Below are 15,176 nucleotides of genomic sequence, written 5' to 3' on the forward strand. Positions count from 1 at the left end.
CCTTGCCTGCTGCCCCCAGCAGAGCCCACCGCCCCCCAGCTGGGACCAGTGCCCTGGCCGTGCCCAGCCAGTGCAACCCAGCCCAGACATAACCAGCCAGGGCCGCTGGCCATAGCAAAGTGTGAAGGACCATCAGCAGCCCAATTTCAGAGGATTTTTTTGGGATTACCAGATTACACACACATTTCTTGGAAGAAAACCATAATTACTCCCATGTGGGTAATACAGAGAAATGGGAAATGTATAGACCCGCACAGATGGTATAATAAAAATAATGATCTAAGGTACACAACCTCTACTGTAATTTCTAATAACTGCTGTAATAACCCTTGCTTTTAAACACCCAACTGATCCTAACCAGATCCCCCGCTGTGAGATCTGGGGAGAGCCAGAAACATCTTTTGCAATCAGATATGGTCAGGAAGGTTATTTCTGGTTTTTTGCCAAGAAACAAGTTAAGCCTTGCAGGGGGAGTTCGCATTTCCATCCCCTGTGACACCAGTCCTGCCTCCCCACACTGGATAGAGACACCCCCCCCCCCCCCCCTTAAAAATTTGTTTCTTTTTTTAAAGTTCTGGCAAATTCAGGATATTTTAAAGGGGCTTCATATAATCATGCCTCTCCATCCCCTCTATAGCTCAATGAGCTGGAGATTAATTGTGACCTTGCTGCCAGTGGGGTTAGTACCTCACCTCCGGCTTTGTTTTGACTCTGCGACTTCATGGGCAGCCTGGAAAGGCAAAATCTCAATTCCCTGGGGTGAGGGGCATCCCAGTGGGAGGAGGATAAAATAATAATCCCCGTAAAATGGTATTTGCGGCCACTCATGGTGCCGGCCACGGTGGGCTGGGAGAGAGATACCCTGCAGCCCTGCCAGCGGCTGGCAAGGGAGAATGCAAAACACTCCCTGGGGCAGGCAGCAGGGATGGGAATTTCTTGTAAACTATTTCTCTGTGTGCAAGCAACACCCTGGGAAGCTCACTCACACTTGGGCAGAGCGAGCTTCCCCACGCTGGAGGCACACCAGGCTTTTGGGGAGGGCTGATGCAGTGCAGGAGAGCTGAGCAGCGAAGCATGCAGTGCTCTTCACCGTGCGGAAAGAAGTGGAAATCAGCCCGGTTTTACCTGCTGCAGGGCTTGCCTTCCAGTGCCCAGAAGTCCTAAAGCCACTACAGGTCCCACTGATGTATCCCAGAGCAGAAAAATATATATATTCACCTGGGACACCCTATAAATTCAGAGGAAATTGGGCTTAGGAGATGATATTAGGGCAACAATTGCTGCTGTGATGCCAGGTGTGAGTGGTGCTGCAGCCTATGAGGACCATCCCTTGTGACTCCCAAAATCAGGGGGATTTTTCCAGGGGTAACAACTGCTCTGGTGCTGCAGTTCCTTGGGGAACATTAGAATTCCAGGATGGCCAGCCGTAGGATGGGAAGGGGCATGGCCATCCAGGCTGGCGCATGGGACGGTATGGCAGCGCTCCGCGGAGGTTATCACACCTACTGTCAATCTAATCTCTGCTTATCACATATCTCTGATGACTTCCTATTAACACCAGAAGCCAACTTTCTTCTCTTTTTTCCTGTGCGCAAGTTCCATTTTTCTGCTTCCTAAAATGATAACAGAGGCATTAATTTCAATATCGACCCAGTCTGCTCTACTTCCCTCCAGTCATCTCCATCAACAGCATTTGTGGTCCTCAATACCATTAATTGCTCAGGGTGCTTTCTCACGCAGAGTGTGCTGCAGGCACAAACCGCGGCATGCCTCCAAGTAGAATAACTGCCAAAGGGACCCTTTTCTCACCTAAAAAGACAGGGAAAAGCCCCCCTAATTTTTTTCCCAGAATCCTATCCATTATGGCTAAACATCGAGTCTTTAAAACTTAATTTTGCTGGTAGTTCTCATCAAGAAAATAGGAAACAGACACAGCAGCGAAGTGGTCATGTCAGTCCATCCCTCCGTTCCCACCAGGAACACAGCAAATCAGGACCAGCCATCCTCATGGTTTTAATCACTGCCCCTTTATTAGGAGCTGGGTGAGTCACCCTCAGCGCTGTCACACTTGGAGCACCCAGAAATTTCCATTAAGAGAATTCCTAGAAACATTTTAAATGCCTTCTTTTTTTTTTTTTTTCTTAGAACAGGTTGCAGAACAGATATTTTTGAGAAGCCAAGCAAGGTATTTATACTAAAAGGCCAAGCTGGCGTGGAAGAGGTGAAGGTTTAAATGTAGCAGGGCTGTGACAATGTGTTGGGGACCTCCTTGCAGGGCAGATGTGGGGAGTCCTGGCAAAGTAAGCCCATGCTTTGGCAACACATATGTCAATTTGGGATGAAAAAAGCAGCACAGTCATGGTCTTTCGATATTAAAAAGGCTGTTGGAGAGGGACAGCATTAAATTGGTCTGTGGGTCAACCAAGTCCAATCAAGCAATTGGCTTCTTTTGCAATCAGGGACATTCAGACTGGGCAGCAGGGGAAACCCAAAACAGCTCCGGGGATGGAGGTGGTGGGGACAGGCAGCCTCTGGCACCGCTGGATTTCCCCCCTCCCTGGTGGGGGTGCATTAAGAAAAATGCCAGACAGATATCTGCCGAGGACAGACAGGACCAGGAAAGTCCAAGCACGGCAAGGGGCATCTGCAGCCCCTCTCCCCATCCTGCAGGGTGACAGCTGGGGCTCCAGCAAGCAGGACTTACTGGGATGAGTGGTAGGAGCATGCCCAGCAATACCAAACACCTTACAAAAAGGATGGAAGGCATGGAATCAGGAATGTGAAACCTGCGGGTGCAAAGCATCCAGAGAGGAACCGAGCATCATGACATCCATGCCCTGGAACCCATCCTTCCCTCCTCGGGGCAGGCTGCATCAGCCCCGGGCTTCACTGCAAAGCAGAAGACAATGTGGCCTCTCCCCACCTCATCCCGCCCCGGCTTTCCAAGGTCTGCACTGGCATCCCCATGCCCTGTGGGAGGAGCGCCTGGGTACTGTGCTGTGGGAGAGGGACAGGGCTTGCTGCTGCTCTGAGTGATAGAAAAGTGGGTCCCATCCACTGGGGAATGAGGGAACAGGACAGAACAAGAGTCTGGCATCAATTAACTGCCTTGCCCAGAGGCATACACGGAGCCAGCAGTCAAGGGAAGGGTCTGCAAGTCCTGATCCCCTCCACTCCAACACTCAAGCCTACGGCCGAGGCCGATGCTGGCTGCTTTCTGCCCTAGACATGAACCCCCGCAGGCACTTGGCAAAGGGAAGACTGAGTTTTCCAAGCCCCAGGGCCAATGTCTGCCTGCGAGCAGCCAGCTGCTTATCTGTTCATCCGTCTGCTTCTGCCAGTGCCACCTGCATGGTAGGGGAGCGGGTAGGTGGGAGCTGGAGACTGGAGCCAGGAGCGATCCCTGCTCCCCAGCTGCTGCTCCTTCTGCCCCTGCTCCTGCCCAGCCAACAAGTGCTGCAGCTCTTCCTGGTCCTTGAACGGGTTCCTGCCATAGTCGTGGTGGATCCAGGCACGGTACTGCCAGGACAAAGCCAAAAGAGGTTGTCAGGGTCAGTGGGGGCTGAGACACCCCCAGCTTGAAAGCGGGGGCTTGCAACAGCTCTGGTGGAAAGCAATGAGCCGAGCAGGGGCAATACCCGCCGCCTCCCAGCCGCAGCCTCAGACGAGGCTGGGGGATCCCCAGCCACAAGCAAGCCCAGCCCAGCAAGCAGAAAGGTCCCAGTTTTGCAGGAACTCACATGCCACGCAACACAACCGCATCGTACCAGAGATGCGCTGGTTGCCCCCTGGCCACGTGCTCCCTGCATCCCCAGCCTGGCACAGACGGACCCAGAGAGCTGGCAGCATCCTCAGCTTCTCACGCCAGCTGCAGCCAGCACGGGCAGCTTTATTTACTTTTCATTGCCAAGAAGCTGCTGCTGTTCCTTGTATGCCCAAATTCCTGGAAGAAAAGCTTCCCCACGCTTGCCCCCCACCGTGGCACTGCAGGGACTGGCTGGACTTGCTGCCACAAGCTGCACGGCCAAGTCAGCTCTTGCATGCTGAGGCAGGTTTGTTTGCAGAGCGTTTTGCTCGCTGCTGGGCAGTTAGGGGGTGCCTCTTGTCTCCCCCCTCCATTGCTACAGCCAGCTGCAAAGGCTGCTCTGGCAGCAGGAGTGTGGCAGTGGCCGGGGGCCAGCTGGCAGCAGGCTGTGGTCTGGAGGTGGCTTGGAAGCAAGATACGGTCCATAGAAATGCTTCCCGCTACTGCTGGGATGAGAAACAGCCAGACAGGCTCAGCCTGCGGTGCCTGAGAGCGTGGGCAGGGATGGGCAGCTCTGCCAGGACCTCCTGTGCCAGCTGCCAGCTGCTGGCGGGGAGCAGGCAGGGCTTTGCCGTCTTCCTAAGTAGCTGGGAACCAGCTGCTCCGGCAAGCAGGACTTACTGGGATGAGAGGTAGGAGCATGCCCAGCAATACCAAACACCTTACAAAAAGGATGGAAGGCATGGAATTGGGAATGTGAAATCTGTGGGGGCAAAGAGTCCAGAGAGTGACCGAGCTTCAGAGCCCTGGCACAGAGTAGCCCTGGGACAGGCACGGAGGGCACCCAGAGAACCAGAGAGAGAGGGCAGCAGCCCCCACGAGCTGCCCAGCCTCAGCACCCCAGGACAAGATGCTCCTGCAGTGCTTCTGCAGGGGTGCTGCAGCAGCACCCTGCGGCCAGGAGTCACCAAGTTCATGGCAAAGGTGCAGGATGCGGGATGCTGGATGGCCAGCTCAGCCCTGTCCTGCCAGGGTCAGTGCAGGGACCATGAGCCACAAGAGGAGAAAAGCCTGAGACTAGCCCTGGTAGCATCCCTGACATCTGCAGCCACGGAAGGTCAGCTGGAAGAGAGGGGATTTCCACTGGGAATGTCTGGATTTCCCAATTCCGCCCTCTCAGACAGTGGGACTCACCAGGGCTGCTACACACTTGTGGCCTGCAGGCATGAAGACCACTTTTTCAGGATGGACTCCAAGAGCCACACCTGGTCTCCCTGCTAGAAAACAACCCCTGGGAAGTGAATCCTAAAGGATTTGGGACAGGATCTGGGTTAAGCATCCGTGCCAGCTGCTCACGGGGGGAGCATCCCTCCCATGCAAACAATCCAGAGGGATGAAGCTCCATGGGGACAGCAGTCTGGGCACGGAGGCTCAGCACCCACCACCCAACCTCTGAGCTGGCTCCCACCAGCCAGTGAAGGAGGGAAGGAGCCGGCAGGAGGCTGGGGGAAGCACCCTGCTGCTGCTGCCAGGCGTTTCCTTTTAAAGCCAGAGCAAGAAGTGGTTACAGCTCATTTCCTCCAGCACTGACCACTAACCCACTGCCCTCCTCCTCTCTCCTGGGGCCACGAGCACCCATCCCACCTGGGACAGCATCAGATGGGGGAAAGGGAGCCTGGCCGCAGCGTGTCAGCATCATGGGGGACCCTGGGGAGGTGGGGGTGGCTCCATCACCCAAATGCCCATCTGTGTCCTCTCTCACATCTACGCTGTCTTGTCTGTGCTCACTTACTTCCTTTTCTAACCTTACCCATCATCCTGCTGCTGCTTTTGTTCCCTTCCTTCCTTCTTTATCCATCTAGCCCCGATAAGCACCATTTACCAGCTCAAAACCACAGCTGCACACTCCAGGCGTCCTTCCTGCAGCAAGTGGCAGGCTGGCCCGTCCCAGAGAGCATCTTCCCCATTTCTACCTCCCAGGGTCCTGTCTAAGGTCCCTGCTCTGGATCGAGGAAATTGAGGCACTGAGGGATGCTTGCCCGAAGCCCTAGGCAGGAGGTCCCCAGGAAGTCCCCAGAAGGACTGACCTGCTCCTCGCAGGTTTTAACCAACAAGAAAAGAGGCTTTTCCTCCTGAGCAGCCTGCCCAGCCCTTATCCATGTCTGTTCCCAAGCACTGCATTTCCAGATTGCTGCCTGCTGGGATGACAGCTGGGTTAATGGGGAAATTTAACCTCTTTTCTGCCCTCAGCAAGAGCTGAAGCTCAGGTCATGATACCCTTGCTCCTGCATTGTACCTACACACATAGAAAACCACCCCAAAGCCACAAACGGTGTGACCTCCCGCAGCCAAGGTAAGCAAGCTAACTGCTGCATGCAAGGCACAGGACCCATGCGGCATCAGGTCCCATGGGCTCCCGGCCATGCAGGTGAATGCCTACAGCACCCACTGCCCCATGGGACCCCCCGCCATCTGCCTGCCTGACCTGCCTGTGCTGCCCATGCTGCCTCTCCTTCTTGCAAAGGTAGAGGGTGCAGGGGTGAGCTGGGAGCAGCGTGTTGACATCTGGGTTGGAGCATCCATCCCAGCTCTTCCCCGTCTTCAAATGCAGCTGCGGGTGAGTAATGACAGAGTGCTCCCTGCTCCAGCACCCAGCCTTCATCCCCAGCGCTGTGCTAGCAGCAGTCCGCCCACGAGGGCCATCCGCAGCTTCCCTCCCTGATGCTGCGATTGCAGGGAATGCAGGGTGTTTCAAGTAAAGCACAGCTCTTGCTAAATCCCGCAGCTCAGAAAAACATGCAAACACCTCTGCCCTTGGCTCTGCCTTTGGTATTTTCGGGGAAATGCTTGCAAAGCTGCCAGCAAGACTTCGAGGTGATGAAAAAGCTGCATCTAAAGGAAAGTGAGGGAAGACTAGCATCTGCTGAGCCCAGCCTGGATATGGGGAAGCAGGAGGAATAGCTTGGATGGAGCGGGGAGGCACAGCAAACCCCACACCATGGTCTGTGCTGAGATGCACCCAGAGCGTGGGAAGGACTGGGGAGAGCTGGCTGGGCCAGGGGAAGCCCCGCAGGGAATCTCCAGCACCATGGGTGTTTTGTAATCCCCTGAACCATTTTCTGCGCTCCTCTGCGGGTGTTTTTGCAAGTCAGTGATAATAGGGCAGGGCTGCATCCCTCACCCCTCACGTGACAGCGCCTGCTCACTCCCACCAGCACCCAGGGAAGGGAACTCAGTGGCAGGGAAGAGGCTGACATTTGGACCAATGTCACATGCTGTCCCTGTCTCTCTCCTGGGAGGGGAGAAATCCCCTTGAACCACTGTGTGACCAGAGGGACCACGGGGTCTCCACTGCTGTATGCTGTGGGGCCGCTGCATGATGCTCATGGCTGCAGCGGATGGGGGTCTTCGCCTCCAGGGATGGGATGAAGTTTAGGGGTGACATGGGCTGTGAGATGCCTTGTACACGTCAAGCTTTGGGTTACTCTTTCCTTGCAGAGGTCCACCTGTGGCCCGTGTGCCCTGCTGGGGCAGTTTTGGACCACAGTCCTTTGTTGTGGAGCAGGAGGAGCAGGGTCCTGTGTGAGAGGCTGGAGGGCAGCCAGGGAACTGGGCGGGAGCTGTGCTTTTAAAGGCTTTTCCCTTTGCTTTCGAAGGCTTTCCGGGTCAAAAGTGCAGCTCTGATCTCTGCAGCTAATGTTCTCCTGATTAAACATGCCATTGTCACTCCCAGCTGCCAGCACCCAGCTCAGCTCAGCTCCAACATCATCCCTGCCTTGCACGGGACAGAACCCACCCAGCCAGGGCTTCTGCCCTCCTAAAACCTGCTACTTCATATCATTTTGGGGAGGAAAGAGGAGAATTACTCCTTCAACACTTGCTCCTGTTTCTCATCTGCCTCTTAAAGCAGAGGACTTGCTGTCAGAGGAAGCCCTGCCAGATCCAAGCATACCCAGACATCCTGAAGCCGGTTGCAAGAGCCTTCCTCCCTCTCCTCTCCCTCTTTCTACCTCCAGCTCCCACTGCGCTGCATTCCCAGGAACCATCACAGCCACCTTCCTGGGACTCCCAGGAGACTTGCTGGTCACACATCCCTCCCCCTGTGTTCTAACTGAACTCTCAAGAGAAGCACTGGGATTTTAAAGAGCTTTTTTAAGTGCACTAGCATAATGTCTAGGCACTTCTTTTTTTTTTTTTTTTTCAATTTTCATTTTTTTGTATGCAAAACCTAAAATCCCCAGGTAATAAATAGCATGCACAAAGGCCAACTCGAGCAAGCAGCTGGCCCCTGCAGATAGCTGCATGCAAAAGAGCCGTGCCTGCTTGCAAACACATATATAAGGGGACGTCTGCAAGGGACATACCTCCTGCAGCAAGGTCACCTCATACTCCTGCAGCTGCTGCTGGAAGCCAAAGTTGGGGCTGACGTAGGACCGTACAGCCTTGGTGGCAGCCAGGCAGCCCTCCCAGCCGAGCTCAGTCACTGTCATGAGGTAAGCCACCAGGATGGTGGTGCTGCGGGAGACCCCAGCCAGGCTGGCATAGCACGAGGGAGCAGCGTCAGGGAGAGGTATCCTCTCCATGGAGGCTGGTGCAGCCCCACAGCAAGGGACACCCATGGGATGCATCTTCCCATGGGCACCCCCTCTTGCTGGGGTGCTAGCAGGGTTCCCCAGCCATGTGTTGGAGCAGGTAAGGAGCCACATGGACAGGGAGCCACTGCTAGTGGCTCTGGGCAGGTGGCTTACCCCTGTTCCCTCCTGTAGCCTGTCCCACCTCTTGGGATGCTCAGGTTTCCAATGCATGGACCACCCATCCCCATAGGTTTTGGCAGTGGAGACCCTCCCCTGTCACCCTCCTGCTTGTCTCCTTATCTTCCTTCCCACCACAAGTGACGTTTGACATCGAGGCCACTCTTTGGGAAGCCCATCCCCACCTCCCAGAGCACCAGTGCAAACCAGGGGCGGAGGCAGTTATGGCAGCTCTCACCAGTGGACGAGGCAGCCTCCCCCACTGAGCCGGCATTCATGGATGAACTTGATGCACTCCTTAAAATGCTGCAGCCTGCAAGGAGAGAGGCAGGGAGGTGAGGATGGAAGGGATGCCCACCCCTGCAAGGCTCCAGGCCACCCTGGCAGCAGTAGTCGTGTCCCCCCACAAGGACTTCCCACCACCCTGGGACCACCAGCATGGGGTGGGAGCAGAGATCCTTCCTCTGCCAGGCAAAGGCAGAGGGACCGATCTGTCAGGAAGGAAATGACCTGGGAGGCTTTCCAGGGGATTTTTTGCTTCCCAAGGAATCAGGAACAGGGTGAAACCATCAGCCAAACCAGCTCAAGGAGGACCCCAGGGAGGCAGCCTCCAGGGAAAGGTGTCACCTCACACTCAAAGGACGTGCATGGACCCACATCAGAGGCTGTCCTGAGCCATTGGCTCACCTCTAATTCCCAAACAATGCTAAAAACACCCGGTTCCCTCCAAGGGAAAGATGCCAGTGGGGAAGAAGTCAGGAAGAAGGTGACTGTTTTGCCTGCAGGTCCCAAAACGGTGCAAATTCCTTCCCTTCTTAACCCCAAGCAGCTCCTGCGGGCCCTTCCCACCAAGGGAGGGCAAAGAGAGGTGGCGATGCCCCAGAGATAGAGATGCCAGCAACAGCACAGGCTTGTCCCCTGATAGCTGCCTGCATTCCTGAAAGCATAACCAGCAACTGCCAGCAAGGTGGAGGGAGCACATTAACCCAAACCTGCGAGTTCTGCAGCAAAATGGGGCAGGTCAGGGAGCCAGGACTTTCTGGCTGCTCAGCTGCAACACGCTACGGTGCTTCTCTGCTTCTGACCTGGATGCTCAGCAATGTGAGCAGCACCCATCTTTTTGAAGGCATGGAGATGTAGAAAACAGGATAAATTACTCCATATGTACTGGTGGAAGAGAGGTGGGTGTTTGTGGGAGGGTTATGCAGGCTCCGGTGAGACACATCCCTCTTGCTTATCACGGCATGGGATGCTGGGAGCTGCTGCTGATCCCTCCTGAAGACAGCAGGCATCTCCAGGAGCCCATGCCAGGCCAGGTATTTGGCGTGTCCACACACGTTTGCAATAAACGCTGCACACCCCTGCTCCCCCCTGCAGCCACACTGAGCCCTGGGACAGTTTTGAGGCAGAAAACCTGATTCTGGGTAACTTGGGCTGCTGGTGGACTCCCTGCCCTGACTGTCCAGCACACAGCCCCAGATTTTTTGGGTGGAGAAGAGGGTCCCTTCGGTGCTGGAGCCATCGGTGCCTCTGGTGTCAGTGCCGGACTTCCTCTGCCTCCACGTGACGGGGTGGGCAAGCGCCCACACAGCCTTCCTGATTTCTCAGAAGCCAAGGCATGAGCTACCACAGAGTTATTCCCCCCGTTCCTCACTCCCAGTGGGGCTCAGAGCTGGCTTCCCTGCAGGGGTAAGGCAGAACCCCCCCAAAACCTCTTCCCTCCCTGCTAGCCCATCACAGGGGATGCTCTTCACCCTGCCCTGCAAGGCTGGGCTCAGAAGCCTTCTAAGAAACCAGCCGAGGGCTTATTCAAAAATAGCAGGGAGTTCTGCTGCCCAAGAAGAGGAGGAGGGATGGGGGAGTCTCTGAAGCTGTGGTCATACTAAAAATATTGAGCTTCTCAGCCCTGAAAGGAGATGTCAGTCCATCACTCCTCGTGGGCTGCACATATGCCTCCTCTGACCACTGTAGCAAACAGAGCATTGCTGGGGGCGGGGGGGGTGGGCTTCCCCTACCTACGGCTTGTCTCCGGGCATTTCACCTCAACCTACTTATCTTTACAGAGCAGGCAGCATCCCCCAGAGCCTGCACAGGTCCAAGCTCTCCAGATCCCAGTCCTCTACTTCAGCCCCTTGGCTAGGACCGGCAGGGATACATCACCTTGCTTGCAGGGACCTGATGCTGTTGCCTCCAGCTCCCTTGACACACTTGGTGCCAGCCTCCAGCCCTCCCTGTCTGTGCAGCATCACTCTCCCAACCCATCCCAGAGGGACAGAGGTGAGTATTTCAGCCACCCCATCCATCCTCACCCACTCCACGGACGTTTTTACCCCAGGCAGCCAGTCAGAGGAAAGCTCTCCCCACGCATTTCCAGCCTCGAAGCAGGGGGCTGGGACATGGAGCCTGGTAATGCTGATAGCCACTGAGTTCCTGAGTCACAAGCACCTCCTTTGCAGGACACTAAATCCACCAGGATTGTGAAATTCAAGGCATAAATTGACAAGCAGAAAGTAGTTCCTTGAATAAGTCTTCCTTCTGACAGCCAGTCGTCTTTTTTTTTTTTCCTTTTTTTTTTTCCTTTTGGTTGGCATGCCACAAATGCAAAGAAATGAGAAGAGAAAAAATAACAGCCAATAAACCCAGTTCTTGCTGAAGCAAGGTTTTCTTGTAAAGCTTCTCTTTCCGCTCAGTCGGAGCATGAGCAAGCAGAATCACACCGCTGGGCATGGCTGCTCCCAAGGATGCTGGAAAACCAGCGCCTTCACCAATGGGGCTCAGTCCAGTCACTTTGCATTAAGCTTTGATCCTTTTTAAGATCTGACTGGAGAAAAATCCCTTGCAGTCGCCCACTTTCTGGTTGCAATGGATGGTTTATGGGTGTCCATCACCCAAAGCAGTAGCAGGGTGATGTCACCCCCCGGTGCCAGTAACACCTGCACCCAGCACCCCCTAACACCAAGTGCCATGAAAGCCTGGGACTCCCTTGCAGCACCTCTCACCAGCTCCATCCTGAGAGCATCATTAAGACTTATGAGTATCCATGCTTTGTATGGGAGAAAAAAATACTGATTTAAATAAATACATTATTTCGCTTTCCAAGGAAAATATCTGAAAGACCAACACAAATCACTGTCTTCCTAATGCTCCAGTTTTCAACCCTGCTGAACAAAATAATTCTGAAATTTGATGGAAAATTAAATTTACTGACTGCAAACACACACAGAAACAGATTTTAAGCTCTACAAATGCTATTTGCAGTCAGAGAATGAACATCAGCTTCTGCCAAGCTCAGCAATGACACGAAGTTTTTGCAGCACAAATGGACCTTTCATGCTGCAGAATCTGAGCTTTTATTGACCGATAACTACCAACACGCGATGCTGGAAGGCAAAGGGATGGCAAACAACTTACAGGTTTTGACTGGATGAATCTGAGGCCGAGATACAGAGATAGGTCATGTCCTGCAATATAAAGATGGTTGCAGTAACAAGATACCTCCGAAAAACACAAAATCCGTTTTTCTCTTTTCCCTCTGCCCAGCTGACCCGTAGGTGAGGGGAAAGGCACAATGCACTTTCGGGTACCATCACCCCATTCCCTGTGGGTAGGGAGAACCATGCTGCATTGCATCCATCCCATCCTGGGCTATTGCCCTCATTTCAGCCCGGAGGAGAGGCCAGACTGTGAGAAACAGCTATGATGCTCAGAAGCCCCCCCAAAACTGAGCCACCCCTTTCCCAGGGCCCCAGCCAGCGAGCCCCATCAGGAAGACATGTATGAACATGCACTGATGAAGTCACTCTCATTAATGACTTATTTCCTCCCAGTCCTTTTAATACACAATAAATCATCCTGCCACATGTTGGCGTGGGTCAGATTCCTTTAAAACGCCGCTTCCTCGATCCTCCCTGTTCTGAGTTAAAATTAGATCCTTTTCATCTGAGTTTTTGGGGGTTTTTTTCTTTCTTAGAAAAATGGGTGGAAATCCTGCCAGCCAGAGCTGAAACATTGAAGCACCAGGGATTGCTCCATCTCCATCAGCTCCCTGTGGCATCGGTGCCCAAAGGTCCTCCCTGGGCAACCCAGCCTCACAGGCCAACCTTGCTTCCCTCCAGCCTGGGGCAAATCGGGAGGCTGGAAAAAGCTGACTATTTAAGGAGAGAAGGGACAGAGCAAGATGGGCACAGGGATATTTCTGCACTGGAAAGACCTGTGTTGCAAGGATGAGCACGGGCAGGCTTTCCCATGCATCACCTCTTCATCCCATCCATCCTCCCCAGCCCTGTCTCCCACACTCGCCCCTGCCACCCACAGCCTCTTGCAGGATGGGGACAAGGTGTTGCAGCAATGTGCCACTTGCTGGCTCTCCATGATGTCCCAGGCAGCTGCCCCCCGCCCAGAAAAGCTGCCAGAGAGGCCAGGGTGCACGGGTGGAAACGGAGCCAGCGGGTTCCTCATCCACATGACCAGCCAAACCACAGCTCCCCGGCACGCAGGGGATGGAGAGTGCAGGTGGGAGCTCGGTGGGTGGAAGGGGACCACGCACCAGGCGGGGGCACAGGGACCAGCAAGCAAACACTGGCAGCGGGATGAGCTGTGATGGGCTGCGGCTTCCTAAAACCTGGCTGCACCACACCATGCCTGGTGCCAACCCAACCTCCCCGCAGCAAGGAGAGCCACCGTGCTGGCAAAGCCACCGTGCCAACCAGTGGAGCAGCTGAAGTGACCCCCGTCCTCCCCAAATGCTGAGTCGCATGTCAGTCCCGCATTAACAGCCAGGCTCCCAGTGGCTTCCCCCTCCCCACGGGACTGGATGCCCCCATCCCACCTCAGGGAGCTGGGCCATGCATGGGAACTGTGCTGGGGTTTGCGGTTCCTGACCCAGAGCCGTGATTGACACATTGCTCAACCCACCATGCCTTTCCGGTTCCCTTTTTCGCCAGCTCCGTGGCTTGCTCCGTGTTGTAAGCTCACCGTGTGGTTTGCTACCCGTCTGGCCGTGCCCCGAGCCCCGCCAGCCTCAGCTGCTGCCCCTTTGCCAGCCACCAGCCGTTTCTCCGCACCAATTTTATGCGGCCTCCTTCCTTCTCTCTCTCCCCCCTCCACATTACCCAACCCCTTAGCGGGGAAAAGGCTTGAGCTGGTGGGTCGCTGGGGCTCCTTCCCCACTGTGGCCCCAGAGGATGAGGGGTCCCAGCAGGCCCCTTCACCTTCTGCAGCATCCCAGGATGGGAGAGCTGGCAGCAGGTCTGACACGGGGATGACAAGTTGCACGTGGCCATGAGATGGGCAGCATGACCCGAGCGTCCCCGCACACGGACCCTGCATGGAGCTGCTCCTCCTGCTGCAGGCTTTGGCCCTGCTCCCGGTGCAGGCAGGATTAGTGCACGAAAGCCTTGGCTGGTACCTCTGACATCAACCCGTTGGGCAGCTCCCTCCTGCCTCAGTTTCCCCATCCACAGGGGAGGGGTCCGCAGCGCTCCGGGGTCTGGGGGCACCGGGTGGGCAAAGCCAGGGTGTCCCGGGCCCCCCGTCCGGGAGCGGGAGGGGTGCTGCGGACCCCCTGTGCCCCCGGTGCCGGTCGGGGCTGGATGCAGCCCCAGTGCTGCCATCCGCGGGCCGCCGCCGCCCTCTCGCGGTTCTCCCCGCGGCAGCATCGGGCACCCCCCGCGCTGCGGCTGCAGCGCTGCCCCCCGGAAAGCACCCAGTGGGTGCCCGTGCCCCCCGAAGCACGCCGCTCCCCCCCTCCCCGCAAGCCAGCGCTCAGCCCCTTTGGGCGCAACGCAGCATTGCACCCAGCAGATCAGTGCGACCCCAGCATCGCTTCCCCCCTCTCTGCCCCATGCCAGGGGAAGACTGCGTGTGTCCCGTCTGCACCTTCGCAGCCCCTGCTCCCCCCGGGTGGTCCCCCAGGCCCCCCACCGCGCCACTCACCTCCAGCACTGGCCTGGCACTGCTGTGGACAGAGAGGATGTGCGTCACCCCGTTCCTCAGGAGGCTTTCACGGTCCTCAGAGTCTGGAAGCAGGAGCGGCACATCAGTCACCTGCCCTCCTGGGAGAGCTGCTGGACCAAGCACCCACCAGCAACCCACATCCATCCCCCCCCCCGGCGCCTTGACCCCCATGCCAGCCCTTCCCACTGCCTCTCCCCATGCATGACACAGGGTAGGAGACCGGGCATGGCGATGCACCTGCCTCAAAGCAAAATCCCCCTCGGGTGCGCTGGGTATTCACCAGGCTCCTAAAGCCATCCCCATGGTCAGAAATGATAGTGCCAGCTTGGAAAAGGCTGGTGTGTCCTTGTTGTTGGGAGATGAACCAAGCTTCGCTCCCCACGGGGCCAGAGGTCCCAGCCAGAAAGCCAGGCGTTGGCCCACTGTAAATATTGTCTCAGCAAACACAGGAGAGGTTCTCAGTCATGCCAGGGGTTCCCATCTGGCATGGCTGGTGATCCTGCGCAGGGTCACTTGCATCTGGGATGTGGCTTTTGGGGGGCTTTGGATCTGTGGAAGATGCTGAGGTCCGCAGCTGGGAGCAGGCACAGAGAGCCCCCAAGGAGAAGGACTCCTCCAGCTCTGCCGGCTGCCCAGGGATCCCACAGCAACACAGAGGTGGAGCAGGGAAAGGCACTCACCGTGGATGTTCCCAAGATAGAGGCCTTTGACAATCTGAGAGGTGA

The 15,176-nt window shown here is 55.9% G+C and overlaps 1 protein-coding gene and 1 long non-coding RNA gene across 2 annotated transcripts; one reads left to right on the forward strand and one right to left on the reverse strand.

The window, feature by feature from the left end:
• Positions 1-184: 184 nt before the first annotated feature.
• Positions 185-14,595, reverse strand: LOC102050834 (dual specificity protein phosphatase 22-A-like). The gene is made up of 5 exons (XM_027802856.2): positions 14,431-14,595; positions 11,908-11,957; positions 8,735-8,809; positions 8,110-8,281; positions 185-3,519 (listed from the first exon to the last, which is right to left on the reverse strand). Exons 1-5 carry the CDS (start codon positions 14,593-14,595, stop codon positions 3,313-3,315), a joined length of 669 nt encoding a protein of 222 aa, XP_027658657.1. The 3' UTR covers positions 185-3,312.
• LOC129737343 (uncharacterized) lies at positions 8,105-12,733 on the forward strand. The gene is made up of 3 exons (XR_008735088.1): positions 8,105-8,238; positions 10,560-10,773; positions 12,037-12,733. It is a non-coding gene; the product is annotated as an uncharacterized LOC129737343 (long non-coding RNA).
• Positions 14,596-15,176: the final 581 nt, after the last annotated feature.

This window comes from Falco cherrug, chromosome 14, assembly GCF_023634085.1.
Source record: "Falco cherrug isolate bFalChe1 chromosome 14, bFalChe1.pri, whole genome shotgun sequence".
NCBI lineage: Eukaryota > Metazoa > Chordata > Aves > Falconiformes > Falconidae > Falco > Falco cherrug.